Here is a 26331-nt window from a genome sequence, read left to right as displayed (position 1 = left end):
TTCTTAACAAGTTTTTGTGATTATTTTTGGTTTGTTAGCACCTGGACTGAACCTAGGACGAGCTTAGGACATCCCAGACTCCCTCCCCACAAATTTGCTTGCATTTAGGGGGTTAGATCTCTAGCCCACTTGCAATGCCCAGATTGTTTTAGACTGTAGAGAGCATGGAGAAGCTGGCATGTCTGTGGTGTACTGTCAGGGCACACCCGCTTGACCCACCCCCACCCGGGCCCACCTCACCCGGTACCCCTCCTCCCACCCTGCACCCCCCCTTCATACCCCTTCCCCCTCTATCCCTCTCCCACTTCTATTTCTATCTCTATTTCTATTTCTATTTCACATGGACAACCTTTCCCTTATATCCATGTATTATTGACCCGCCTGCGACGCGCACACGACATGCCTAGCCCCGGACGACCCCAGACAGCTCTAGGGCGCAACCTAGTGCGCGCGCATGCAGCATACACCCTCGGGATCCCCCACAGGGACACCCAGGTGACTGCAGCTGTATGCGGGGTGACATGGCGGACCTCATGTGACCCAAGCCGCATGTATATAAACACACCTGGGGTGGGAACCGAAGAAGTAACCTTCTTCTCAACATTCCCACTTCAGGTAAGTAGCATAGTTCCCCTTTTAATAATAACTCAACATTCCCACTTCAGTCTAAGTGGCCAGGGATCGCTGTCCCACGTCGGGCCTGCCAGTACGCATGCCCGATCCACTCCCCGTGAGGTCCTTAGCACCAGACGCTACGCCCGGACCGCCTCGACCCCAGACACAACCCTGACATGTACCATCTTTGAACCCTTCTGGTTGTTCCATGTAGATGGGTTCCTCCAGTTCTCCATACTGGTAAGCACTTTTGATGTCCAGAACACTCATCTCTAAATCACATATGGCAGTAATGGTGATCAGGTTCCAGAGCGAGTCTAGGTGCATGATGGGGGCAAAGGTCTGGTCAAAATCCTGGCCTGGGATTTGAGAATAGCCCTTAGCAACAAGACATGCTTTCTATTGAATGGGGTTGCCATCAGCATCAAACTTCATGGAGTATACCCACCAGCACCCCATCAGTTTCCTCCCCAGTGGTAAACTCACCAGTTTCCATGTCCCCATCTTCTTCAGCTGGTCCATCTCTTCCACCATTGCCTCCTTCCATAATGTCCACTCCAGTGATCTTTGCACTTCAGCCAGGGTCTGCAGTACCTGTCATGGTCCCACAATGTCCCCATCTTTTCACCACTTCTGTCACCTACACCCCACCACCATTTTTGCACCTGTTATTCACACCTGTTGTCCATCACTCAGTGGTGCCGATAGTGGTTCCCATCCATGGCCCCATAGCAGCACTGTAAGCAGGCCAGGTGTTAGAACTGGGCAAGGGTGGACAATTCCAGAGGGGATCCGGAGACTTAGCAAGGAGGGACCTTGGCCTCAGCGACTCAAGTGGAGTGCTGTGCCATTGCTGTTTGTCCATTTGGTCCTTAATTTCATAGGCAGCGAGCAGGAAGTCTCTAGGGGGCATTTCAGGTCGATTTTAGACTAAGAGACTAAAATGAGTATGTACAAGTGCTGGTATATAATGGAGAGGGTGAAAGCACAAGGGAAACAAAGGGGGTCCAAATCGGAACAAAGGCATCCAAACAGGAACAAAGGGATGGTGGAAGCAGAGTGGTACTGAAGGTCATAGGGCAGAACCTGTGGTATGTACATCCGAAAGGAGATAGGGAGGGTGAAGCCCAGAGGGGCAGGAGGGTGAGGTGAAGTGGGGATGATGACTAACTGGCTAGAATGGGAAGAAGCAGCAGTCCAAATAGGGATGAGGGGAAAACGCGAAAGATACATTACAAGTGGCAAAAGTGCCGAAGATGATCCATGGAGCTCAGGGGTTACGGAGCTTATGGAGGTTACAGAGGCGGGGTTGAAAGTCCAAGGAATATTGGCAATGGTGTTTATGTTGAAGGAGAGAACGAAGGAAGGTCAGTTGGGAGGTTCAAACGAGACCACCACCAAGCTGTTCCCTGGTTCTTTAGTTAGGATGGGGAAGTGTACTAGTGTTATTTATTGTAAATATAGTACCAATCCGAGTGTTTTGGCTAATTCTATTTTTATGGGTTAGTTTTAAAGTTCCTGGGAATTGACTTACAGATAAACCGAGCCCTGCGGAGCTGTTTCTTATTGAAATTTATTAATTTGTCTAGGTGTAATTCTGTGTAGCGTTGTTTAATTTGGATTTAAACTTGAATTTAATCTTCTACTTGGTGAAGTTTCAAAGATTCTGTTCAGTTAATGAATTTGGATTGTGTCTGGAGTGTCCCTTGGGTTTATTTTATTTTTGTCTTATTTTATTGCTTGTTTTAACAGTAGCAAGATAACTGTTTTGTGTTTACACTTTGAAATCTGGAGTGTTAACCAGCTCTCCTGTTGAAATATCTACTTAATATTTCTCTCCTTAATTGCTGCCTTTTACTACAGTGGCAATCTTAACTGTATATCACTTTTTCGCACTGGAGTGACAACCAGAAATGCTTGAGAAAAATAATACTCTATTTTCTTACTTCTCTAAGGGGGGCGAAAAGTCGCAGAAAGGGTCTCCCTTTTATACTCCTTGGGTCGCCTTCCTTTTTCACGCTCTACCTTGTATTTACAGGATTTATTTACAGTGTATTTTTCTCAAACTGAATAAAAAATGAAATTTTCACGCTATAGTTCTACTGTGCTTTTGCTGCACTGAACTGCGGTTCTACTGCAGTCAGACTGCGCCTAGAATCCTTATTGCCCTCCCTCGCCTAAGCTATTTTAATGGTTAATTAGAACTTGGCTGCGCTGCATTTGCCGCAGTTACCTATTTCAAATTCCCTATATATACCATTAAATTTGCTATGACTCGATGATTCTGAATTCAAACTTCGCATTACTATGCGTACGGCTGTGCTGAGACCTTCAGCTGATTTATTCCATTTTTATTTAGTGACATTTAGTTAAAATGAGACTGAAATGGTAAATGAGTGAATTATTCAGGTTTAAAACTGAAAGTAAAAGTTGCTAGTAGTCAAGAATTACTCAAACGAATGTGTTATAGCTCTCCACCTCATTAGAATATCGTTCCCTAAAATTCCCGCCATGGTCCGTCGTAGTTTAGTGGTTTTCGTGAATTTCGTTCATATTCCCTGATTCCCCTTTGTATTATCACATCCTAATCCTCCATATGTATTGTTCGTTGTTATAGTAAGTCGTCCTTGAAGATATCATATTTTTATGTATTTTATTTAGGACTCTGGACCTCTTGAAGCTGTTTTCCCGCGTGTTTTCTGGTTTCTAACTTCATGTCCCTATATCTCATTCATTTATGGATGTTTTCTCACGTTCTTGGTATCATAAATTTTCATTTATTCCCACCTTTCCAATGGTACTAAGATTGTGTCCTATTTCCTGGTATTCGTTGAGTTAGCAAAAGTTCGCGTGCACATTCGGTAATCACGTGCGTCATTCCCATAGTCGTTGATATGCGGGCGCCGTTTCCGTTTAATTGTTCGGGATTTATGATATGCACGGGTTTTTATTTCTTTCATATGGGCTTCTGTGATTTATTTCAGATTTTTCCCTCATGATCTAAGGTTGTTTTGCACTTTCCATGCTTTGTTTTGACCAGGCTCTTCCTTATTTGGACGGAAATTGGTCTTCGCGATCTGCCGAAGTGCGGATCTCGGTTCCGACGGCCGGTTCCCTGCGCATCGCCACCCTCACATGTCATTACACATGATGCGGATTTCTATATTCCCGTCATGGGTATAACTTCACAATGGCTGGACCGTTTGGGCTGAAAATTTGCATAACTATAGTTCCCCATTTTTAATAATTTCCGTGTAAATTTCGTTGTATGTTTTAATTATGGATCCTACGCAAACATCGTCTTTTCCCTGAGCTCGGACTTTTGATGTCGCTATTCCCGTTATTGGATATCTTATTAACGCATGATCCTTTTATTATGAAAATTTGGGAGGATTAAGATTAGATCTCTTCCTTTCTAATGGGCTATCAAGCTTGTCTCGGTCATTACTAGTTAATCTTCGCACTTGCCTTTTAGACATTGTCCTCGTTTTGCAGGAGTTTTAGTCATATCTCCATCATTTATAGGTAGTTTCCCCTGTAATTACTCTCATTGGTTCCGTTTGGAGGACATCTACATTTCCTATTGTAAACACGACTCTGACTTTTGCATTAGTTCCTGAGGAATCTTCGTTCCGTGGTACTTCCATCCTTGGCTACGTGTTCGGATGTGGGAAAGTAGTTTCCGTGGAGGTTCTCTGATTATTTTTATAGTCAAATCTTGGTCGATTGTCCTAATTCTTGGTTTAATATTTGCTATAAATTCCCCCGAGAATTCCGTCTCGTTGATAGTAAGCTTGAAGTATTTTTGCTATTTTTCTTTCTTTCGATTTATCGTGTATAGTCATAATAATTCGTAAAAATTCGTAAAATTCGTTAAAATTCAGGTCCTTCTATTTTCTCATATCTACTTGTCATATGAGGTTTTTGTGATTTATCTGGCATATTTCCATAATGGGTTTCCATAGTGTGGCCGTTATTTCTCCTACAACGTAGTATGAGGTCACCAATGCAATGGACTAAAGCCGAGGTGGAGTCAAAGTCCGAGGTAGGAACTATGATGGAGTCTCGGAGCGAAGGTATGAGTGGTGTCCAAGTACAGGGTATGGGACAGTGGCAGGAGGTCGTAACTTGGTGGAAGGTCGGCAGAAGAGGGGAAGAGGGAAGAGAGAGGAGAGAAGAAAGGGGAGAGGTGTTGAGGAGAGGGAAGGTGTCAGGTCTGAAGGTGAGTATCAGAGCAGATGGGAGAAGGGTAGGAGGGTGACAGAAGGGTGGAGGTGTCATGAGGAGGAGTAGGAGGAGGAGTGAGAGGAGAGATGTTCAGTCCGAGATGAGTATCAGAGCAAACAGAGATAGGGTAGGAGAAGGACGGAAGGGTTGGAGGTCTGGGAGTTGGTTCGGGATCGAGTATGTACAGATATGACACCAGGGATCTAACCCAGCAGGCAAACAGGAAAGGATGGGGACCAGATTGGTATCCAGCAGGTCAGGAAAAAGGGGTAATGGTATTGGTGAATATAGTCCGGTGCGGTGCATGGTGCATCAGCAAAAAATTGTTATGCTCCTGAGTGCTCCAGAGTATGGAGAGCACTGGGAGAATCAAGAGGAAATTGGCTGGTCCAGGAACAGCTCATTTCCTCCAGAGTTGGCCAGGTACTCCAGGGCACTCCCAGGAGGGCATGGAGCATTGCTTTGTGCACAAACATATCCAGTAGATACAATTTAAATGCTTCAAAGTGTATAGGGGTGAGAAGCTTCTGGGAGCTCCTGGAGCATTTGAAAATGAAAAAGGAAAAGGAGGGAAGATTCCCCATGAATACCTCCTACCACAAGACTAACACAACAAGACACTGCTTAACATTTAGATCAAACACTATACTATATATCAAGGACACTGAGACTCACCAATACACAATCAAAAATTTATGGCCTGATATATGATTAATCTGGCAACTTAATCACTTTCAGGCTTGCAGAATATGGGGGGAAATGGGGAGAATGAGGGGGGAATATAAAGGGAAATGAGGAAAATTTGAAAAATAGGGACTTCTAAAAAGTTGAAAAAAAGAATTAGGGAAATTTTCAAAAAAATTCAGGAACTGTAGTGCCTTTGAAGTGCTTTCAGGATATATGATTATTTGCAAAATTGAGGAAGAAATGATGGAGAAAAATGGAAAATACTTTCAGAGACCTGAGAAATAATGAGAACTGAATTGATGGGGAAGTCTGAAAATTGAATAGGAAAGTGAGGGGAAGCCTTGTAGCATTGTTATTTTCTGCTGTTCTAATTTTTCCTGATTGTTCTTGGTCTCACTCCCAGCTGCTCTTGGATACTCCCAGATACTCCTGGAAGCTCCTGGGAGGGTCCAGGAGCAGCTAATGGAAAATACTTTCAGAGACCCAAGAAATATTGAGAACTGAATTGATGGGAAAGTCTGAAAATTGAATAGGAAAGTGAGGGGAAGCCTTGTAGCATTGTTATTTTCTGCTGTTCTGATTTTTCCCAATTCTTCTTGGTCTCTGTAAGGTCAGTGTGGGTTCCGACCTGGGTGACTCCTCAGTTCTCTGGCTGTCAAGATCGTAGGCTGTATCAAGCTTAGATTTGACAGGGGTGAGGGTAAAGAGTAAAGAACCCTTTACCTGAGCCTGAGCCATACAAATGTAAATACAGTTGTTTTACATTGTATGCAACAAGAATAAAGATGAATAAAGACACAGCTGCTCCACCATCCATTCCTTACAGTCTCATTCCCAGCTGCTCCTCAATACTCCTGGAAGCTCCTGAAAGCTCCTGGGAGGGTCCAGGAGCAGCTGGGAGTGAGACCAAGAACAATCAGGAAAAATCAGAACAGCAGAAAATAACAATGCTACAAGGCTTCCCCTCACTTTCCTATTCAATTTTCAGACTTCCCCATCAATTCAGTTCTCATATTTCTTGGGTCTCTGAAAGTATTTTCCATTTTTCTCCATCATTTCTTCCTCAATTTTGCAAATAATTAAATGTCCTGAAAGCACTTTAAAGGCACTATAGTTCCTGAATTTTTTTTTTGATTTTTTCCCTAAATTTTTTTTTTCAACTTTTTAGAGACCAAAATTTTCCTCCCACTGCTCCTGGCACATTGCATACTCCTCACCACTCCCAGCTGCTCCTGAACCCCCTCCCAGGAGAACACTATTGGCTCCAGGAGTGCCCAATCTGCTGTTTTATCTCCCACATGCTCCAGCCACTCTTGATGCTCCGGAGCATAATGGACTTTTGCTGATGTCTCTTGAACTTAACAGAATAACCGCTTGCTCTAGTAGATAGTAGCTATAAGGTAATATACAATGAGTATAAGATACAAGAAATGAAAAGAAGGCAACTAACCTCAGTCTCACTATATGTGTGAGAACTGAGGGAAAAAGAAACTAATTTAAAAGATTGAATATAGTTTGTGGCCTTTGTGGATAAGTCTGAAGTGACCAAAATAAGTAAGAAGAAAAGGTGTTGTGACCAAGTAGTCATGCTACTGCAGGAATGTGGCTGTCCAGGTGAGTTCTTCGCTTGGATGTGGGAATCTGGCTGTACAAAAACTTGTCCGGCCTCCCATAGCACATGGTTCCTCCAACAGAACTTGTTTGTGTGAAAACAGCTTTCATCATGCCAGAGTGGAATGATCTGCTTATCAGTCTCACCCAGAATTGGCACTTTTTGCTCTAGAGAGGTGCCATTGAAGACATGCTGAATCATTTTGGCTTCATACTCCTTCATTCTTGTCAGGGCACACCCTGACATGCCCTGCCTGACCCCCACTCTGCTTCCCCGCTCTGCACTGCATCTTTCTCCCTTCCTCTTTCTTTCTTCTTCCTTTCTTCTTTCTTTCTTTCTCTCTCTTACATGGACCACCTTTCCCACTGCTCAATGTATCACAGGGGTGCACACCCATTTCCCCTCCTGTATCTTACCATCCCTATATCGCCATCATTGCCGCCATGCTCACCCTGCACCTGCAACGGACCCTCTCGGGATCTCCTGCAGAGACACCCAGAGAGCCATGGCTGTGTGCGAGGGTGATGTGGCACACCCCATGTGATCAACCCTGCATGTATATAATAACAGCTGGAGTGGGAACCGAAGAAGTAGCCTTCTTCTCACATTCCCACTTCAGACTAAGTGGTTGGGGATGCTCACCCCATGACAGGATCGCCACTATGCATAGCCGCTATTTGTCCCACTGAGTCCCACACCCTGGGACCTCACCACTTTCGGAGCTGTCCCTGACAATTCTTGGCAAAAACACCTCATTTCGGTACTTGACAACATCCTCCCACTTGTGCCCATCCATATACACTCCCTTTTTCAACACACTCCTACGATAGCCAAGTTTGATCAGCCAATGACATGTTGTCTGGTGTCCCAAAGGTTTCTGCAATGTGATACCAAGTTCAGGCAGGATTGCTGTGTTGAGTGCATGACAGAACAACTCTGGTGTCAAATCCTTTGCTGACTGCAATGCTAGCCATGTACAGATAGCTTTTTTGACATCAGGATCATCAAGGTGACATGTCCCTTTCTGTTTCCCTCTCCAGTGCTCAACAGGAAGTGACTCATGCTTCTCATAATAGTGCACTAATGCTCGGATGCGAGCTGCAAAATATCTTCCATTTCCGTCATGCCAATCAATCGCAATGTGAATACTCACTGGGATCCACTTATAACCTTTCATGCAAAGGGTAAACCAGCTCTGTGTCAGGGTTCAGCACCCTGCCTTAGGGTGCCCCGGACTCCCCACCTACTTTACCCCCTTTATTCTTTGACTGTTGCCTTGTTGTTGCCTTTGTGTGTTGTGTACACATGTGCATGGGATAGCGTGGGAACTTTCTGAGCAAGCAGCTCACCCAGAATGTTCCCACAGGTCACAGCCACAGTTCTGGGCAAGCAACTCACCCAGAACGTTCCCATGCTTACTGGGCACTGCCACCTGGATGTTCCCTCCGGGTCACACTACACAACTCTAGGAGCTGTATAGTTGTGGGCATGTGACCCATTCCTTTATATAGCAACCATGCAGGGAGATGAGACTTTTACCCTTCTTCTCATCTTATGCCCCACATAGGCAAGTGTATATATTTCCCTTTCTTTTACTATCCATCTTATGCCCTGCATAGTGTGAGGACAGGCCAGATGGGGGTTGAGGTCAGGGAGCCTCCGAGTCCAAGGCCGGGCTCTGACACTCTGTAGGAGGCTATATTGGGTGATCTGGAACATGATTGATTAGTGGTGTGCCCATTCAGTCATGATTAAAGAACTCACCTGAGTAAGTGGCATACTGACTACTTTCGTATTTTTGTGATTGTCAGGGACGGCTTGAGGAAGGCAGAGGCAGTGGCGTAGCACTCAGCGCTAGTGGCCCAGACGGCAGCAGGGCGGTGAGACCGTATAGTGGGCAGCCCTCACTCAGGCTTACATACGTCCCTGTGTGGCTTCTCAGGCTGAAGTGGGAAATGTATTGTTATTAGGGTGGGAAGCTAGACTAAACTAGGGTACTTGCCTGAAGTGGGAAATGAGAAGAAGGTTACTTCTTCGGTCCTGCTTCGGCTTAGTTTATATACATGTGTGAATGGGTCACGTGGAGGTGCCACGTCACCCTCAGACGAAGCCAGGTTACTGCGGGTGGCTCTGCAGTCGATCCTGAGTGTTGGAGGGGAAATACAAGTAGGAGTGCATGGCGCGTCCGGCATTGCAGTGCCCCTATGGGGTGCTCAGCATCAGATGTGTCTGTGCTACAAGTGTAGGAAGGAAAGAGAGGTCATCTGTATAAAGATAGAAAAAGAGAAGAAGGAAAGAAGAATGGAATGAGAGGATGAGACGAAAGGAAAGGAGGTGGTGGCGGCGGCGGTGGCAGCGTGCCCTGACAGTGATCCATTAGAACACTATCAACCTTCTTTCAAAGCTCATCCCATGTTTTTGGCCTGCTTAATGGAGCAATGGACCTCACATCATCTATAAGGTCCTCGATTTCCTCATCCCTGATATCTCCACCGCTAATTTCATTCTCCTCTTCACCCACCACTTCATTATAATCATTTCCAAATGCATAATTGGCAGCTCTGCACTGTTGTTTGCCCTCAACTGTCTGGGGGTTCTCATTGGTTGGTAAGGGAAGGCCCAACATGTGTGCTGCACACTTCCACTTAACTTGGCCATTGATGATGGGTGAGAGGGTTTGTACATCTTCATTACAGGTTGTAATGCTGTTAGAATGGGGCGGATACAGATGACTCCGGAGTGGAATCGGAGACTTAGCATGGAGGGACCTTGGCCTCAGCGACTCAAGCGGAGTGCTGTGCCATTGCTGTTTGTCCATTTGGTCCTTAATTTCACAGTAGGTGAGCAGGAAGTCTCTAGGGGGCATTTCAGGTCGATTTCAGACTGAACCAAAACGAGTATGTACAAGCGCCGATATATATAATGGAGGGGGCAAAAGCACAAGGAAAACAAAGGGTACCGAATCGGAACGAAGACGTCCGAACGGGAACAAAGGGTAGAAGAAGCGGAGCGGTACCAAAGGTCATAAGGCAGGACCTGTGATACATCCGAAAGGAGGTAGGGAGGGCGAGGCCCAGAGGGGCAGGAGGATGAGGAGAAGTGGGGATGATGACTAACTGGCTAGAATAGGAAGAAGCAGTAGTCCAAATAGGGATGAGGGGAAAACGCGAGAGATACATTACAAGCGGCGAAAGTGCTGAAGGCGATCCGCGAAGCTTGGGGGTTGCGGAGCTTACAGAGGTTACGGAGGCTGGGTGGAAAGTCCGAGGGATATTGGCAATGGTTTTTACGTAGTATGAGGTCACCAATGCAATGGACTAAGACCGAGGTGGAGTCAAAGTCTGAGGTAGGGACTATGACGGAGGCTCGGAGCAAAGGTATGAGCAGTGTCCGAGTACGAAGTACGGGACAGTGGTGGAAGGTCGTAACTTGGCGGGAGGGTGGCGGAAGAGTACCAGAGGGAGGAGAGAGGGGAAAGGTAAGGGAGGAGGAGTGGCAGAGAGGAGAGTTGTCAGGTCCGAAGGTGAATATCGGAGCGGATGGTGGAAGCATAGGAGGGTGACAGGAGGGTGGAGGTGTTGTGAAGGAGGAGCGGAGTAGGAGGAGGAGGAGTAGTAGGAGGGTGGTGAGAGGGGCGGCGTTCGGTCCGAGGTGAGTATCGGAGCAGACGGAGATAGGGAAGGAGAGGGAAGGAGGAGCAGAGGTGGCATGGGGGGTGAGAGGAGGTGTGTTGCCAGGACCAGAGGTGAGTATCGGAACGGCAGCGGTAGGGTATGACTCCGGAGGTGAAGAGGGTGGAGGTCTGGAAGTCGGGTAGGGGTCGGGTATGCACAGATATGACAAATGCTAACATTGGGTGAGCCATTGGGGGGTGGGGAACTAGGAGTCAATGGATTGCTGGAAAATGGGGTGCCAGACAATGTGTTGCTGGATGGCACATCATTGCATGATGTTGTGGTGGCAGGTCCAATAGTGGTGCTGGATTTCTTCAGAGAGAATGCACTTAGCACTGTCTGCTTCAGACCTGCCTGACAGTCTCTCTGTGCATACAGTCTTTGTGTCCATGGCGCTTTGTTGGTGTTATGGAAATGGGAATTTCCCATTTCTAGCCTCTTATGGGCTCTGTACAGTACACAGTCACGTGATATGTAAATAATAACAACTTAACCAATGATTATCACCCAAAACACCCAATGTCCATGTTATTGTAAACACCACTGTTACAACATCTGTTACATTAATTGTAACATCTTCTCAATGTCACAGCCCCCTCCTGCACCCGAACACTATAGAAATGGGCCAATTAGGCCCCATTTTTATAACAGTTGGCAATAACCGGCCCCTTTCCATATGGGCCCCGAGTCTGTGAGTGAGATATCACTAAAAATTGAAGGGTAAGTGGTTTGTTATTGTCATCGAAGTCACAATGGGAGCCGGGCACACCATCTCCCCTCTCTTTAGACTGCTGTGCGAGGTCCAACTTCATTTGTGTTGAATAATTAAAGCCATTTTTCGGATGGTATGGCATCTCTGGCTCTCTTAGCCAGATTCTCTACTGCCTCATCCTCTCCACTTTCATACACATTGTCGCTGTCGGAATCTTCGTCACTGCATGCCAAAAAAGGAATTCCAGGGCTCCATTCACTCCTGCGGCAGTAGGGGTCCCATTCGTCCTCATCACTCGAGTCTAAGATATACTCTGTGACTTTTTCAATAGGTCCCAAGTACCTCAGAATTGACATAGGCCCTAACTCTATTTGAGTTTAGGTTGGCAGTGTTCGGGTCGGGAGCAATCTGGTCTCGTGATTCAATCATCAAACTAAGACAACCCTTTTGCTGCCACATTGCCGCATATATCATCAGCACTTGTTCAAAATCATGTCCCTTTCAATAAACCTTTCAAATAGTACTAGAGTTGGGCCCCAGTGCCCATTTTTTGGCTGCTGGCAAAATTTTGCGGTTCAATGGAAATAAAATTTTCAATTTGGGCTATTGTGACACACGGAAAGAACACCGACATGTAAAAGAAAGCGTTTTGTGCATATTTAGGGAGTTCCTTTCCATTGGCAAATTTTTTTCAAGTGTTTGCTTGGGCTCAACTGTACTAACAATGGCATTCCATTAGTGCTATTATAGTAGATCCAATAGCCGGATTTCAACATCACATCGCGCAGTGGAACCTATATATCTTCTTATCATCTTTAAGCAGAATCCGATGATTGATACCACGTAAAGGAGGTAGTGGGGTTTCATCGAATGGTTTCGGTGGTCCTTATCACCATTCCGGAGTTTAAGATAGCTTGAGCCTCCCGGAGTCTGCAAAGCGTGACTTTCAATGGCACTTATAATGACGTTTATGAGCCCATTGATCTCCACCCAGTCTTGCCAGTACTTTGGCTCGGGGCCGGGCTCGCTGTTGCCAGCTTCTATCAAGGCTAAAATAGCGACAGACCACAGCATATTCCTTTGCAGTTATACTCGGAACGAGTTTGAATCTTGGTTTGATACCTCCATCATTATTGGAGTCAATGGGGGGGGGGGGGGGGGGGAACAACGAAGTGCGAATATGGCATGTACATCGGTGAGAAGTCCTGAGTAAGAAAGCTCGATGGTGTGGAGCGTTTGGAGGGTGGACAAGCGGTTAGCGAGTCCTGAGGATATCGTCGCAAGTAATAATCCTTTTATACTTTCAATGATGATTTGGAAAAGTTGCAGGAGATGCTGAGAAAACGAAGCAGCACAACCTCTGTAAACCATTCGATGAAACCCCACTACCTCCTTTTCGTGATATCAATCATCGAATCCCGCTTAAAGATGATAAGAATAGATTCCGCTGCGCCGTCCGCGACGCTCGTAAGGGCTTGTTGGGCCACGGGGAGGTCTACTTCGGACCCCAGCGACCAGCCGAAGTACTGGAAAGACTGGGTAGAGATCAACAGGCTCACAAATGCCATTCTAAGTGCCATCGAAAGTCATACTTTTCACTCCCCATTCCTGGAGGCCCAAGATATCTTAAACAACTCCGGAACGGTGATAAGGCCCACCGAAAAGATACACGCGCCCACCAGCCTCTCCTTCGGCTGGTTGTTGGGTCCGAGGTAGACCTCTCCGTGGCCCAACAAGCCCTTACGGCCCTTACGAGCGTCGCGGACGAGGACGCGGACACGTTATGCGAACTATGGAGCAAGATTCAATATGGAGATATCCAACCTGACCCAACCCAAACCCGATAGTAGCACCATGCCCTGCCTTCGAGCGCGATAGAGCACTTGAGCAAGTTGTCGATGGTCAACTTGCGGAACGAAGATGCCGAGGCGTTACAAAGGAACCGAGGGATCGTCGAACCCGCAAGTTAATCATTGAACACTTCATAAGTCAGAAACCGAATTTCTCTATGCGATCTTAGGTCATCATTTGACTAACACCAGTTCTTAGATGCGAGTTATCCTGTCCTCGCAGGAGGCTGGATATGTATACCCGTCCAAGTTTACTGGTTAGCCATCGGCAACAGCCGATCTTGAGGTGCACCTGTTCCCACGTTGCCGAAACTTGTTCTCGAGTTATCACGAAGACCAGCTAGCGTATTCGCACCACCAAAATGCTCGTAGGAATATCTGAGGGAAAGCTACCACTTCTTTTATGCAAAGAGATTGCTCCTTCCCGGAATGAACACGTAAGCGCGACACTACAGGATAAATAACTCAGAACCCCTACGATTTGAAAGTTGTACATGTAGTACAGACGCAGTGCGTTACCGCAAGGGTTTTGGATTTGACTCCTTAGGCCACATGCCACCTTCAATTAGAATGGAACGTTATCTGGGATGTTTGTCCAGGGAGTTGCCCAACGTACCTGCACTCAGACGTTTTCTCCTTTCAAAACTCCGGCCACCAACCCCAACCCCCGACGTAGTGAGAGTTATCCATCCCCGCTGGTTCCAAATATCTCACCGATCATCCGCGAGCTACGAGAGACACAATCCCACAGTCATAATACCCTATATATATATGTCCCGACAACCCGAACGTGGTAACGAGGCGAGGGAATAAGGAAAACCGAATTCTATTTCGCTCCTTGATTCAACTGTGCAACCATAGGCAGGACCTAGCTTTCTATTGGAATATAGGGTTCAACCAACTCCTCCATAAACATCGTTGGTATGTGGATGCCTCGACTAAGCGCAACGCAGCTTCAAAACGTACGGGAGAGACAGGCAATTGCGAAAGGCCAAAAAAAAAAAAAAAAAAGTGCCGGCGCATTGAGCGCGATTTAGGAAGTGAGGGGCCGACAAATAGCAATGGGGGAAACGCTCCTCAAGAGGGACGCGTCCGAGAACTGCTCACCCTCAGTCGAGGCCGAAGCGATAATGCTCAATGACAGGAGAGGGAATGCGACGAAATCTAAGAATCGCTCTGGCTATTTTCTTGTGCTCCAGCCTCTGCCACTCCAACGATCTCATAATGAATTTGTCAGTGTACCTCGCTCATGCAATTTACACGATTTATCCTCTGTCCCCCCCCACGTCGGCTTGTGTCCCATGCGCCGATTCGAGTCCGACGCATATCCGCGTTATCATCATCATCATCATCATCATCACCTGTCTTTTGGGTCCCTTGGACACCCTCTAGCTAGCTCATGCGCTTGAAATGGCTCCCTGCAGCATTTGCTTCGAACGTTTCCACTTGCTCACCTCCGGTAATTTGTGTTTGTCACATTCCGTCTAGCTTTCATTACGGATCCTTCCATATCGTTTGGTACCACTTCGATGGTTATGCTATTAACGATTCCTCGAGTTGTGCATCGCACCCGACTCGTTTATCATGCCGAATCCCGAGCCATCCTGTAACGTGTCGAAGTTCGGGAGGAGTGGCTTACCGCTACTTGGAGCAGTCAACTACATTTTTACACTTGCCGCCAAGGACACTGCGAAGCTTGTTCTCAAAGCGAGATCCTCCTTCAAGTTGTTGGCCATCTCTCATTATCTGTCATCGTTTAGCTCTTCACCTCTTGAGCGGTGCGACCGCTCCCGTCTCCTGCCCACTGGATAATGCTCCCTCCTTGTGCCGTAGCCAAATCGCTCCTCGTTATGCCTATCACATTCTATTCCGGGATGTTCCAAGGGAAAAAAAAAAAAACAAAGCCGTGTGGACTCCATTCCCAGCTTTCCGGTCACCATTTGAGTCATCTTGAGCCCGAACCAGCGATTCATCTATCACACTCCTTGAGTGGAGTTTCGTGCATATATACCATCATGGGATATGAAAGATATTCACATCCCTTGACGCGACTCTGAATGACCATGATAGCCAGATATGGATGTCTACTTCGGCCACCGACTCCGGTGGCGCAATGATCAACAACTTTTCTGTCTAAATTCGGAATCAAAGAAGACCAAAATGACGTCATGCATAAGATCCGGAGGCCCCACAGAGGCGAATATCATGATAATGAGGGTTGCCCTAGGGAGCCGTGTAATAGGCGCGCCAATAAGGGAAATTTGATGGAACTCGGCAGCGCATGAGGTTTGTTATCGGACCCCGAGAGTGTGACGCAGTTGCGGTAGCCAAGCGGGTCCGTGCCCATTTGAACCTATCGAGAACTAGAACTGCTACCACAAAGATGTATTTACGCACAGTGGCCTCATGCTCCTTGCGGGACTCGCGCTGGCCTCGGGGGTCAGTTTACTAAGACCGCTCTAAGATACTCGTGCGTCGGAGTTAAACCTCGAGGCTAGCTAGCTAGCCGGCCCTGCAAGATATCTCGATCTGAATCTGTTTCCGCACAACCACATCAACTATTTGTTATGCCTCAGTTAAGCTACCGTCGCTTCCCTATTCTCAACTTCGTACGGAGGCGGCTGGCCCAACTTACCAACAAGCCCAAGCAGGTGAAGTTTTCCAAACAATGAAGGCTACCACCACAACAATTGCAACAGTCCCGCCAACAGCGGTGCCTGCTATAAGTCTTACGGGAGGGGAGTTGGTGAAAAGGATTTGTAGATGCAGGCGGTGAGCTTGTGGTAGCGGTTGTTGTGCCACATCGTGCAACCAACCCCTTCGAGATCATATTAATATTATTGGTATTATTGGTGTGTCTGGTCTGACCCTCCAGCACCGGCACCGTGCATGACGGAGTTGATCCCTTCTCACGTCAGACTGATACGGAATACTTGCACGGTGAAGGACTCGAAACCATCACCGGGTTAGCCTGGGAATTAGGTGGCTGATTCTTGTGAAGAGATGTTGCCTAACTGGGTGGAGTCTTAATGTTTAGGCCATTTCCTCAGTTATCAACACGGAGCTAATGGGAAGCTATATGTATGGCCGATTGGAGAAGGCAGATACCTCCGAGTCACCCCACAATCTTGTCTATCTACAGCGTGATACAATGTTGTCGTTGAGAATATCAGGCACTTATACAACAGGCAAGATTGACGTTCTTAAACTGTGTATCAGGTCTGAGGAGCTTAACGATAAGAGCTATCACCGCGACTAGTCCAGTAACCCCTCCAACAGTTCCCCCTACAATAGCTCCTACATAAGTAGAACTGCGACCTGAGGATGACGGGGAAGAGGTGCTTGTAGAAGTACTGGACGATGGGGTTGTCGATTGAGACGTGTTGTTACTCGTAGAGGAAGCGGTTGAGAAGCCTGTGCTGGAAGGAGAAGTATTTGTAGATGTAGGCGATGAGCTTCTGGTCGTGGTTGTTGTGCCACCGGTTAGAGACTATTTAGAGCGTGGGTGCCCAACGGTGTAAACTTTATCAAACCCTTCGCCGAAAAGGAGGTCGAGAGCTACTGACCACAGACGAGACTGAAGCGATGCTGCTCAATGACAGGAGAGATTGAAGCGAACGCGAAGAAATCTAAGGGTCAGATGGTTAGAATGCCGCTTCAACCCCCCTGCGTCTGGAGAATGTAATACGCACCACGGAAACGCTCTAACAGGTAAAGGATCGATACGTCAATCAAGGTATTGGTCAGGTAAAATGCTAACCGAGAGTGAAGCTAGTGATGAACTCCCAGTACCCGGGTTCGGCTATCGTACCGAGAAAAAAAGGTTCGTAAGACAGTGGCGTGAACACGGGACCAAGAAGCAGAGGTGAAGCTAACGCACGTCGATCACATAGGAGTTACTTGTCGTTGTCGACCCAGTAGCGTCTATCAGTACGAAGTACACGGTTACCCTTGTGCCAGTATTGATGGTACTACCGGGCAGCACGAAGCGACGTAAGAGAGGCATGCGACTGTGAGCATCAACCAGAAAGATAACAGGACCGACCAACGTACAGGCCGAAAGGGGGCGCTGGGACTATAAAACTCTGCAATATCGTATTGGCATCCTGATTCCAAACGTGGAGCGTAGCGGGGGCCTGCCAAGAACATGACCATGTTGCGTGTTACCAGATCGGGAGGTAGAAAATGCCCCCATACAAGGTGCAGTGGTTTGGAAAGTTGGCATCGATTGTGGAGCCAATGCATAGAACTCACCGAACAGGCCGTCCAGGACACTTGGAACTGGACACCATTCGTAATCGCGTCCGGGAGGATTAGCGTGCACGCCAAGCCAATCCGAGCACAGAGCGCGAAAAGAAGGACATGAAGGGCCCAGGGGAAGGATAAGAGCCTTGCCATCGTTGTATCCACTTGCTTTGTTCTCTCCCCTTCGTCAGAAGAAAAGCGCAGCGGATACACGCTGCGAAAGAAAGGTTGTAGAGGTGGGTGGGGAAGGGGGGAGAAGCAGAGAGCAAGCAGTAACTTGTAGGGGTACAGGTCTCACCAAACACGCGGTTTCCACCGTCCTCATTGAGGAAAGACGTTCTGAAGGATTCCAAAACCAAATTTGGCTCATTCTCGGCCACTGCAAGCAGACTAGTTGGTTGAAGCAGCCTCATTGCAAGGAGTCTCTTGCTGGCATAATGTCCCGGCCGCTGGTCGCGGGATCAGCAAGTTCAATAGACGAAAACATTTGAGCGAGGAAACGGAGCTGCCAGTGGCTTTCCATGTGGGAAATGTCAGTCGTCCCTTGCAGCGAGCGGATGAGAGGAACAAAGAAATCTGCGTCCCGATTTGGATGAATGATCTCGGCAGATCCACAAACGGCAGTCAAATTGAGTGATCGGTGCGTGTTATCGCTATTTTTACCCTTTGAAACAATATGTAATCGAGGCCAACAGTGTGGTCATGGGTATGGAATGAGCCACCGAAAAATAATATACTTGTCACGGGTTCATGAATTATATGTCTGACTTGTCTTGGGGGTGGGCAAGCGAAGCTTGCCCACGGGACTGCTTATGTAAGCTAGACTGGCCGCAGAGCAGCCTGTGGTATAGTTTTATAACTCATCACAAATGTCTCATGCAACAAAAAGTTGAATCAAAAGTTACTTGGAATTGTAAAAGCTGATAATTGGACTGAGGAATTGTAAAAAAAATGAGTTCTCATGGCTCTACAACCGTTCTCGACAACCAGCACGTTTTATAAAAATCCAACAGTCCGAATTATAGAAAAAGACCCTCTACACATCCAGGAGAATTTCTACATGCTTAGCTGCTGTGTGACGAGCCTGAAATTGTTGGGTGATCATTTGTTTATTCGTGTGTACGTCATCGCACTCAATAGCGCATTCTGGAGATGCCTGGGGCACACTCAGCTCAATTGATGCTCTTCTGACTTTAGAACAACTTCCTACCATGCTCCTTATACCCTTTTACATTTTCAGCGATTGGTATTAGTATTACGGAAAATTCGTTGCATACAAAACAATCAAAATCAACTGCCCATTTAATTCATTGGCGATGTATAGCTGTAACAACACTGAGGGCTTCATAAGGGCAAATTTCAGTGAAGCCCATCATCCATTCCTCAGGAAGGAAGCTCGGCATCGAGGACACACAGAATCTTGAGAGGAAACTATGGACAAAGTTGAGGCAGCAAAAGCTGCTGCCAGCCGTGAAGCCCAGAAGGCACGAGATGAGAAGAAGAGAGTGGAGGAGGAGAAACTAGAGTGTACTATACTCCAGTTGGGTGCTACAGTGATTGCTGCAATGATGGGGGAAAAGCTAATTGAACAGATCAACAAGCTCGTTGGCTGGCCCCTAAGGACACCTTTATTCCTAATTGAACAGCAGTCAATAAGGTACGAGTTGGGCCCCAGAAGGCACTACTCCAAGATATTGTAAAACGCTATAATGCACGATCTGTAGAGTCGCCAGGATCTGCTATCTGAGGTACCATAACTGGTCTGTTTACATGCTCATTTTATAATGCGTGGATTTTTCTGATTGAGCGCTCAGTACATACTTTACATTGTATATTCACACTCTCTAGGTTTTTGTTGGGACTTGGAATACAGTTTCACGAGTTATCGATGGAACATTTGCAAGGCCATGTTTTGCCCAAATCTGATTACATAAGCGGTACACGGACACAACCTGAGTTGCCCAGTCCCACTTGTCTGACTTGATCGACATACTTGGGTCCGGATTCAAATTTTGTATTATAAATGTAGAAGTCACGCTCTGCTTTCAATACAAAAAATCACATGTTACACGGGGATAAACCCAAGTCCGATCATTTAGTCCATTCCGGGAGTGGCAACACGCTTAGGCATTTGCCGAAGTCTGAGAAGTCTGGGGCATGCGAGGTTCCCATGGGAAAATCTAGACCGCCCAGTTACTTTGCTATGAAGTCGACACCCAAGCCGGTGTTGGGTGTAACTGCTTATATATTACTTTGCATGCAATAAAGATGTTAGGTGTTGTGGCCCAGATGGCAGAGTGTTAGTTTGTGGCTTTCATTTTGAAGGCATAGGTTCGATTCCCACCGTGTATATCTTTTTTTTGTATTCCATGCTTGGCCTGAATACTTATATGAAGGCATGGATTCAGTTCTATTTTTTTCCGGTGTTCCTAATTTACTGGCATTGTGCATAAAACATTCCCACTGCAACCAGATGGGAATGCAAAAAACAAAAAACCAAAAAAAAAAAAAAGATTTACCCCAAGTGGGAATTGAACCCATGGCTTCAAAATAAAAACCACTACCTAACACTCCACCATCTGGACCGCAACACCCAATACTTTTACAGCGTGCGAAGTAATATATAAGCAGTAGAGCCCAACACAGGCTTGGGTGCCGACTTCATAGCAAAGTAACTGGGCATGTGTCTAGATTCTCCTTCTCTCTGCATGGGAACCTCGCATGCTCTCAGACTTCGGCAAATGCCTGAGCCCACTCCCAGAATGGACTAAATGATCGGACTTGGGTTTATCCCCGTGTAACGTGTGATCTTTTGTATTGAAAGCAGAGCGTGACTTCTACATTTGTAATATAAAATTTGAACCCGGACCTGAGCATGTCGATCAAGTCAGACAAGTCAGACATATAATTCATGAACCCGTGACAAGTATATTATTTTTCGGTGGCTCATTCCATACATGGGTGCGGCTGGATTGCCATGTTTGGTCTGAGTGCCAGCACTCACCTTCTTAAACACATACATGATTCAGAGCGGTGAATTCGCTTCGCGAGCCCAACGAAATGTGTAACATGCGGCAACGTTCAAGTTCCCAAGAACTGTCAGAGAAAAACTCAAGCCACGGTGTTGCTACTAATGTTATGCTACCCTCAAGAAACCCTTATGAGAATGCACGATAGAGGTATCAGGTCTTGCGAATATATAGTTGAGGCCAGCACACCCTTGCATGCATGCCCAATCACTGTGAAGTGCCCGTGTCGTACCTCATTACGAATCTTGGCTGCAAGGTAATGTCGATGGCTCACGAGTGGACCGGTAAATTGGCGCACACGATCGCATGGTATCGGTTGTAAGTCCATCCATCTAGTTGAGTTGACACATGGTTATGCCAGCATCTTGTTCCCACGTTGCCAGAACGAGGACGCTGACGCCTGCTTGTCCTCCAGCATCTGAAGACCAGACAGCACATTGAAAAGTGGATGATGGAATATGAATGTAGCTACCACTTCTTTCGCATAATGTTTCGTTGAGATCGCTGTCCCCAATCCCTGCATGAAATCCCCAGAACATGCATGGCGCCGGTAGACCATCGTTTCATTCTGTAAACATCTTAGGCAGGTGCTTTACAACACACTTTCGTGCTGTTGGGGAACGCGGATTCGAACGGGTGCTAGTATACTCAGATCAAAACTTTGCGACAATCCCGCCGGAGTGAAACAGGGTGCGGTAGTTAATACTTGTATTAGACACGGCAGGACCCAGGCCAGGCACAGCTGTGATCGTATATTGACCGCAACCCGCTCATTTCCCTTGCGCTCCAGAGAGTACTCAGACTCACGCTAGGAGACAGAGAAGACGGTCAAGCAGAATAAGTATTCGGCCAACCCTTACAGTACTGTAATTGTGGCTATTCACCACGAGATCTTAGAGAGAGGCTCCTACCGTAGATTCGGAGTCGACACAGGGGCGGACGGTCGCCAATCCGCTGGTGAACTGGATCGACCGTGTCTGCTTACGGAAGGCGAAGGAAGTTTACAATGGTTAGGCCCCCGGTTTTGTACATGGTGAGTCTGTAAGTTATGTGTGCTCACTCTAGCTTATGCTCCCTCTACCACTTCACGATCCCATAATGAATCAGTCTGTTGTTCTGACTAGCCTGATATGGGCGTAGTGCCTGGCGGTTACACTCGCAACATGGCAAAGGACATGCCGGATAATGGCCATCAAATCGACAACTATCCACATGGTACTTATAGTATGACAAGGCTATGCTACAGATCAAGCGATGCACAGACGTGTCAGGGAGGCTGTGTTGGAACGGATGTGGGATGCTGCGCATCCGTGCCGCCTGTGGGACATGTTGCCAAAGCGACATCATGACTACAGTCTGACACTGACAGCATCGCACTCAGCCCAGGTCATGCAATTTACGATTTATCCTCCCTTGTGTCTCATGCGCCGATTCGAGTCCGACGCATATTCATTACCACCTATCATTTGGATTCCTTGAACACCCTCTAGCTCATGCGCTTGCAATGCCTCCCCTGCCCGCTACAGCGTTGTATTGCGCTTTCCCCTCCCTCACTTCCGGTAATCTGTGTCACATTCCGTCCTTCATTACGGATCCCTCCTTGACGCGCTCGTTCGTTTCAGGCCAGAAAGTAAAGGTGCCGCTTTGATGGTATGCTGTTCACCCGCCACGATTCCTCGAGTCGTGCGGAGCACCCGACCCATTTGCCATGGCGAACCCCAACCCACCCGGGCCATCCTGTAACGTGTGCACTAAGGGCTCTTCTTCCCATTAAAGAGATGCGGGTCATCTGCCTAACTTAAAGCAGTCAACAAAAGTTAATCCGTGATGGGCGAATGGGCTCGCATTCACTCAACCGCTGGGGATTCGAGGTGATGAATCGAACTTCCGTTACAAGCCCTTGGCCCACCTCTGTTTGAGCATAGATTATTCATTGCACCTGCACTCTGGTGACCGACTGCACCTTTGGGGCTAGGGGGACATCCCGTGATAGCTGACTAGGCCTAACGCTGTGATGACGGCCATTGACTACATTCTTACACTTGCTCCGAGGGCCACTGCGAAGCTTGCTCTTAAAGTGAGATCCTTTGTTGTCGGCCATCTCCCATTGTCTAGCTCTTCACCTCTTGGGCGGTGGGACTTTAGCCTCTACCCGCTCTCGTCTCTTGTCTACTGGATAATGCTCCTGCCTCGTGCTGTACTAGTCAAAGCGAGGTCTCGGTTGTCGCACCGCTTGGCTATGCCTATCATATTCTATTTCCAGATGCCGCGTTCCAAGGAAAAAGCTGCCGGTGGACTCCATTCCGAGCTTGCCGGCCGGTCACCATTTGACTCAACTCAACCCCGAATCAGCGATTCATCTGTCACACCCCTTGAGTGAAGTTTCCTGCATGCCAGCATGAAGCATATCCGTGACCCTGGATGACCATGACAGCCAGATATGATGTCTACTCACGATATTTAGGTCACCGACCCCAGTGAAGTATATATATGAATACGCTGGCGCAATGCACAACAGCTTCCCTATCTAAATACGGAATCAAAGAAGACCACGGTGAGGTCCTGAATGGATCCGGAGGCGAATATGATAATGAGGGTAGCCCGAGGGAGCCGTGTAAATAGGAGGCCAGATTAAATTTGGTGGAACCTCGGCTATGTGTGTCAGCACATGAAGGTTTGTCACGGTAGCCCCATTTGAACCTATCCAGAACTGCCACCACAGGGATGTATTTACGCACAGCGGCCTCATGCTCCTTGCGCTGGCCTCCGGGGTCAGTTTTCGGGTAGGCTAAATTCGTCATCGAGGGCGCTGCTCTAGGTACTCAGGGCTAGTTCTTCTAGTCCGTTGATTTCTGAATCTGTTTCCGCACACCTCAACTATTTGTTATACCTCAGTTACCATCGCTCCCCTATTTTTAAATTCAGACGGAGGCGGCTGGTCCAACTTGTCCCAACAAGCCCAGGTGAAGTCTTCCAAGCAATGAAGGCTACCACCACAATAATTGCAACAGTCCCGACTAAGCGCAAGAAGCGCCAGGGATGTATTTTCAAATACTGATTGCATCGTAAGTATTGTTTGTTGTGCGAATGGTCACAAATTCTTGCAACCAACAGAAGTGCGTCATGACCCAGATCATGCAACGCGGCTTCCAAAAAAAGGGTAGATTTGCAAAAAAGAGAAGGAAAATTGTCAACATATTGGGGATAGATCGTGTTGAAAATGGGTCGACGAGTTATCAATCAGGGCAAAATGGCACCACCCCCAAAAAATAACGGGCGAGAAAAAAAAATAAAGGATTGGAAGAGAAACACAATATGGCTCAATTCCCTCCAATCATCAATCTTTATACCGAAAACCTACGGTTGCTCCCCTGTGCGGCATCATCGATGGAAACGGAACCAGACCTTCTGTGTTGCTCCTCTTCATATCCAGCTGGCTGGTCCGTGCCATCGGCAGCGGCGGCACTCCCCCCTTTCTCATATGGCGGGGGGGTCGGCTCCGACTCGGGACTAGGTTGGGGATTCGGGCGAAACTTTCTAACAAGCCAAAAAATGAAAGCTGTCACCACAACTAGTGCAACGATCCCTCCAATAGCAGCACCTGCTACAAGTCCTGCGGAAGGGGAGCTGCCGCCCGGTGGTGGCGGGGTTGAACTGGAAGAGGCACTTGTAAAAGTGCTAGACCCTGGAGCGGTGGGCTGTGACGTTATCGATCGAGTTATGTTGCTACTAGTAAAGGAGGAAGCAGAGGTGCTGGAAGGAACAAGGTGTGTGCTTGTGGTAGTGGTTGTTGTGACACCCGATGTCGTCGTCGTCCGACTGTTCACAGACTATTTAAAACGAAAGGAAAGTGGGGAAACCAAATGGTTGTAAACTCCATCAAACACTTTCGCCAAAGACGAGTCCGAGAACTACTGACCACAGACGAGACTGAAGCGATGCTACTCAATGACAGGAGGGATTGAAGCGAAAGCGAAGAAATCTAAGGACCGGATCATTAAAAATGTTGCCATAGGACCGCGGAACTTGGTACGCACGCTGTACACGGAAGTGGTCGAGGTCACGGGAGTACTCTAATGGGAGGAGGATCAATACGTGGACCAAGTTCTATGGTCACATAAGAGGGCGTACAGAGGGCGAACCTGGCAATGAACTCCCACCCGGACTTGGCTACAGTGTCAAGGAACAGATCGTTTGAAATAACAGCATGAGTACGGGGGCAAATCAAAGTAAAGGTGCGGGCTTACGAACGTTAAGTGTATATGATTTACTTGTTGCTTGTGACCCAGAAGCGTCTATCAGAACGAAGTACACCGTTGTAGAACTGGTCTCGATGGTACTGCCGCGCAACATGAAAACAACATAAGTAAGTACTCGACTGTGATAACCTGAGGGCCGATCCAACGTACACGGAGAAGGGGGACCCGATGACTAGATCGCTCACCAACAACGTATTGGTATCCTGATCCCAAAGTTGGAACGTGCCAGGGTCCTGCACCAAAAGAAGAAGATAGTGATGTTCGCGGGGGGGAGGGGGGGGCAACCACCAGTTCGGGAGGGCAGCAATGCGCCCCGTTTGAAAAGGTTGATGTCAATCATCGAACTCGACCCTGTTGTAGCCAATAGGTAGAAACTCACCGTAGGACCCACCGTACAGGCCGTGAAGGACACTTGGAACGGGACGCCATTCGTGATCTGATCTGGGGTGTTCAACGTACACGCCCAACTAATCTGAGCACAGAGCGCGAAAAGAAGAGCACGAAGGATGCAGGAGAAGAGCCTTGGCGGTGCTATGTTTACTTGCTTTGTCCTTTTCATGGTTCCGACAGGGAAAGTGATGCGACAAATAGACCCCAGCGAAAGAAAGGTTGTAGAGGTTGAGGGGGGGAAAGAGTAAGAAACTTGTAGGATTTACCGTGTTCATCAAACACGCGGCTTCCAGCGTCCGCATCACAGGCAGACAAACTACCAGGCTCCCAAAAAAAGAAAAACCAAACTCAGCGGACACCGCGAGCAAAGCAACTGGTCGAAGCAGCCTCATTGCAAGAAGAAGTTTCGTCGATAGGAAAGGAACTCCCAAATCGAACCACCTCTGTCGATCAACTGGAAGCATGCAATCAGCAAATACAATAGGCCAGAACTTTTGAGCGAGGGGACTGAGCTCGTTCCTTCATATATGGACATTTTGGGAATCCCCCTCCAACGAGCGAGCGAATAGGATATCAAGTGGGGAGATCATGTCATGGGAGGTGCCTTTAGAACAGGTAATAAGAATGAATTCACATTTGCGCGGGCGCGCGCATTGGCGCAAATGAAAAGCCGTGATTTCATTCATTCGGCTGTGTGTTTAACATGCGGCAGATCGAATAATTGAAGTTAAGAACTGCTTGTGGCAAGAGGGGGGGGAAAGCAGCTCGTCGGGGAGGTACCCATGCTACTGGGTAAATCGGATGATACAGCATGCAACAGGCATCACGAAGCGCCGAGGCCCAGTTGCACCTTTCCCCAATCCCAGAGTTGGTAGAGGCCAACCCTATAATACTGGCCCTCCACAACGGAAGTGGGGGGAAGTATGTAAGAAACTGGTTTCCCCTCGGAGAATCCCGGCGCTCTACAATTAGTTTCTGTGTGAAATTGTCATGGTACTTGCGCGCGCGCGCGACCATATTACGAAGTGACG

General features: G+C 47.5%; 5 protein-coding genes across 5 annotated transcripts; 2 read left to right on the top strand and 3 right to left on the bottom strand.

Moving 5' to 3' along the window:
• The first annotated feature begins 14304 nt into the window (after positions 1–14304).
• EI90DRAFT_3067832 (uncharacterized protein) lies at positions 14305–15161 on the top strand. Its single transcript, XM_039061055.1, has 6 exons — positions 14305–14609; positions 14694–14749; positions 14774–14845; positions 14866–15084; positions 15116–15119; positions 15141–15161. Exons 1-4 carry the CDS (start codon positions 14515–14517, stop codon positions 14985–14987), a joined length of 345 nt encoding a protein of 114 aa, XP_038913558.1. The 5' UTR covers positions 14305–14514; the 3' UTR covers positions 14988–15084; positions 15116–15119; positions 15141–15161.
• A 2115-nt stretch (positions 15162–17276) lies between these two features.
• EI90DRAFT_3067829 (uncharacterized protein) lies at positions 17277–17656 on the bottom strand. Its single transcript, XM_039061054.1, has one exon. The coding sequence runs from the start codon at positions 17620–17622 to the stop codon at positions 17323–17325; it is 300 nt and encodes a 99-aa protein (XP_038913557.1). The 5' UTR covers positions 17623–17656; the 3' UTR covers positions 17277–17322.
• A 3084-nt stretch (positions 17657–20740) lies between these two features.
• On the bottom strand, positions 20741–21170 carry EI90DRAFT_3067826 (uncharacterized protein). Its single transcript, XM_039061053.1, has one exon. The coding sequence runs from the start codon at positions 20977–20979 to the stop codon at positions 20770–20772; it is 210 nt and encodes a 69-aa protein (XP_038913556.1). The 5' UTR covers positions 20980–21170; the 3' UTR covers positions 20741–20769.
• A 2764-nt stretch (positions 21171–23934) lies between these two features.
• On the top strand, positions 23935–24971 carry EI90DRAFT_3067823 (uncharacterized protein). Its single transcript, XM_039061052.1, has 3 exons — positions 23935–24633; positions 24689–24821; positions 24903–24971. Exon 1 carries the CDS (start codon positions 23967–23969, stop codon positions 24522–24524), a length of 558 nt encoding a protein of 185 aa, XP_038913555.1. The 5' UTR covers positions 23935–23966; the 3' UTR covers positions 24525–24633; positions 24689–24821; positions 24903–24971.
• EI90DRAFT_1794069 (uncharacterized protein) lies at positions 24650–25680 on the bottom strand. Its single transcript, XM_039052206.1, has 3 exons — positions 25290–25680; positions 24903–25143; positions 24650–24821 (listed from the first exon to the last, which is right to left on the bottom strand). The coding sequence occupies exons 1-2, from the start codon at positions 25467–25469 to the stop codon at positions 24919–24921; spliced, it is 405 nt and encodes a 134-aa protein (XP_038913554.1). The 5' UTR covers positions 25470–25680; the 3' UTR covers positions 24650–24821; positions 24903–24918.
• Between the last annotated feature and the right edge of the window lie 651 nt (positions 25681–26331).

Source organism: Cantharellus anzutake, assembly GCF_015039405.1.
Source record: "Cantharellus anzutake strain C23 chromosome Unknown EI90scaffold_41, whole genome shotgun sequence".
In the NCBI taxonomy this organism is placed as follows: domain Eukaryota; kingdom Fungi; phylum Basidiomycota; class Agaricomycetes; order Cantharellales; family Hydnaceae; genus Cantharellus; species Cantharellus anzutake.
The sequence above is the reverse complement of the archived record's forward strand: the minus strand, read 5'-3'. Positions and strand labels throughout refer to the sequence as shown.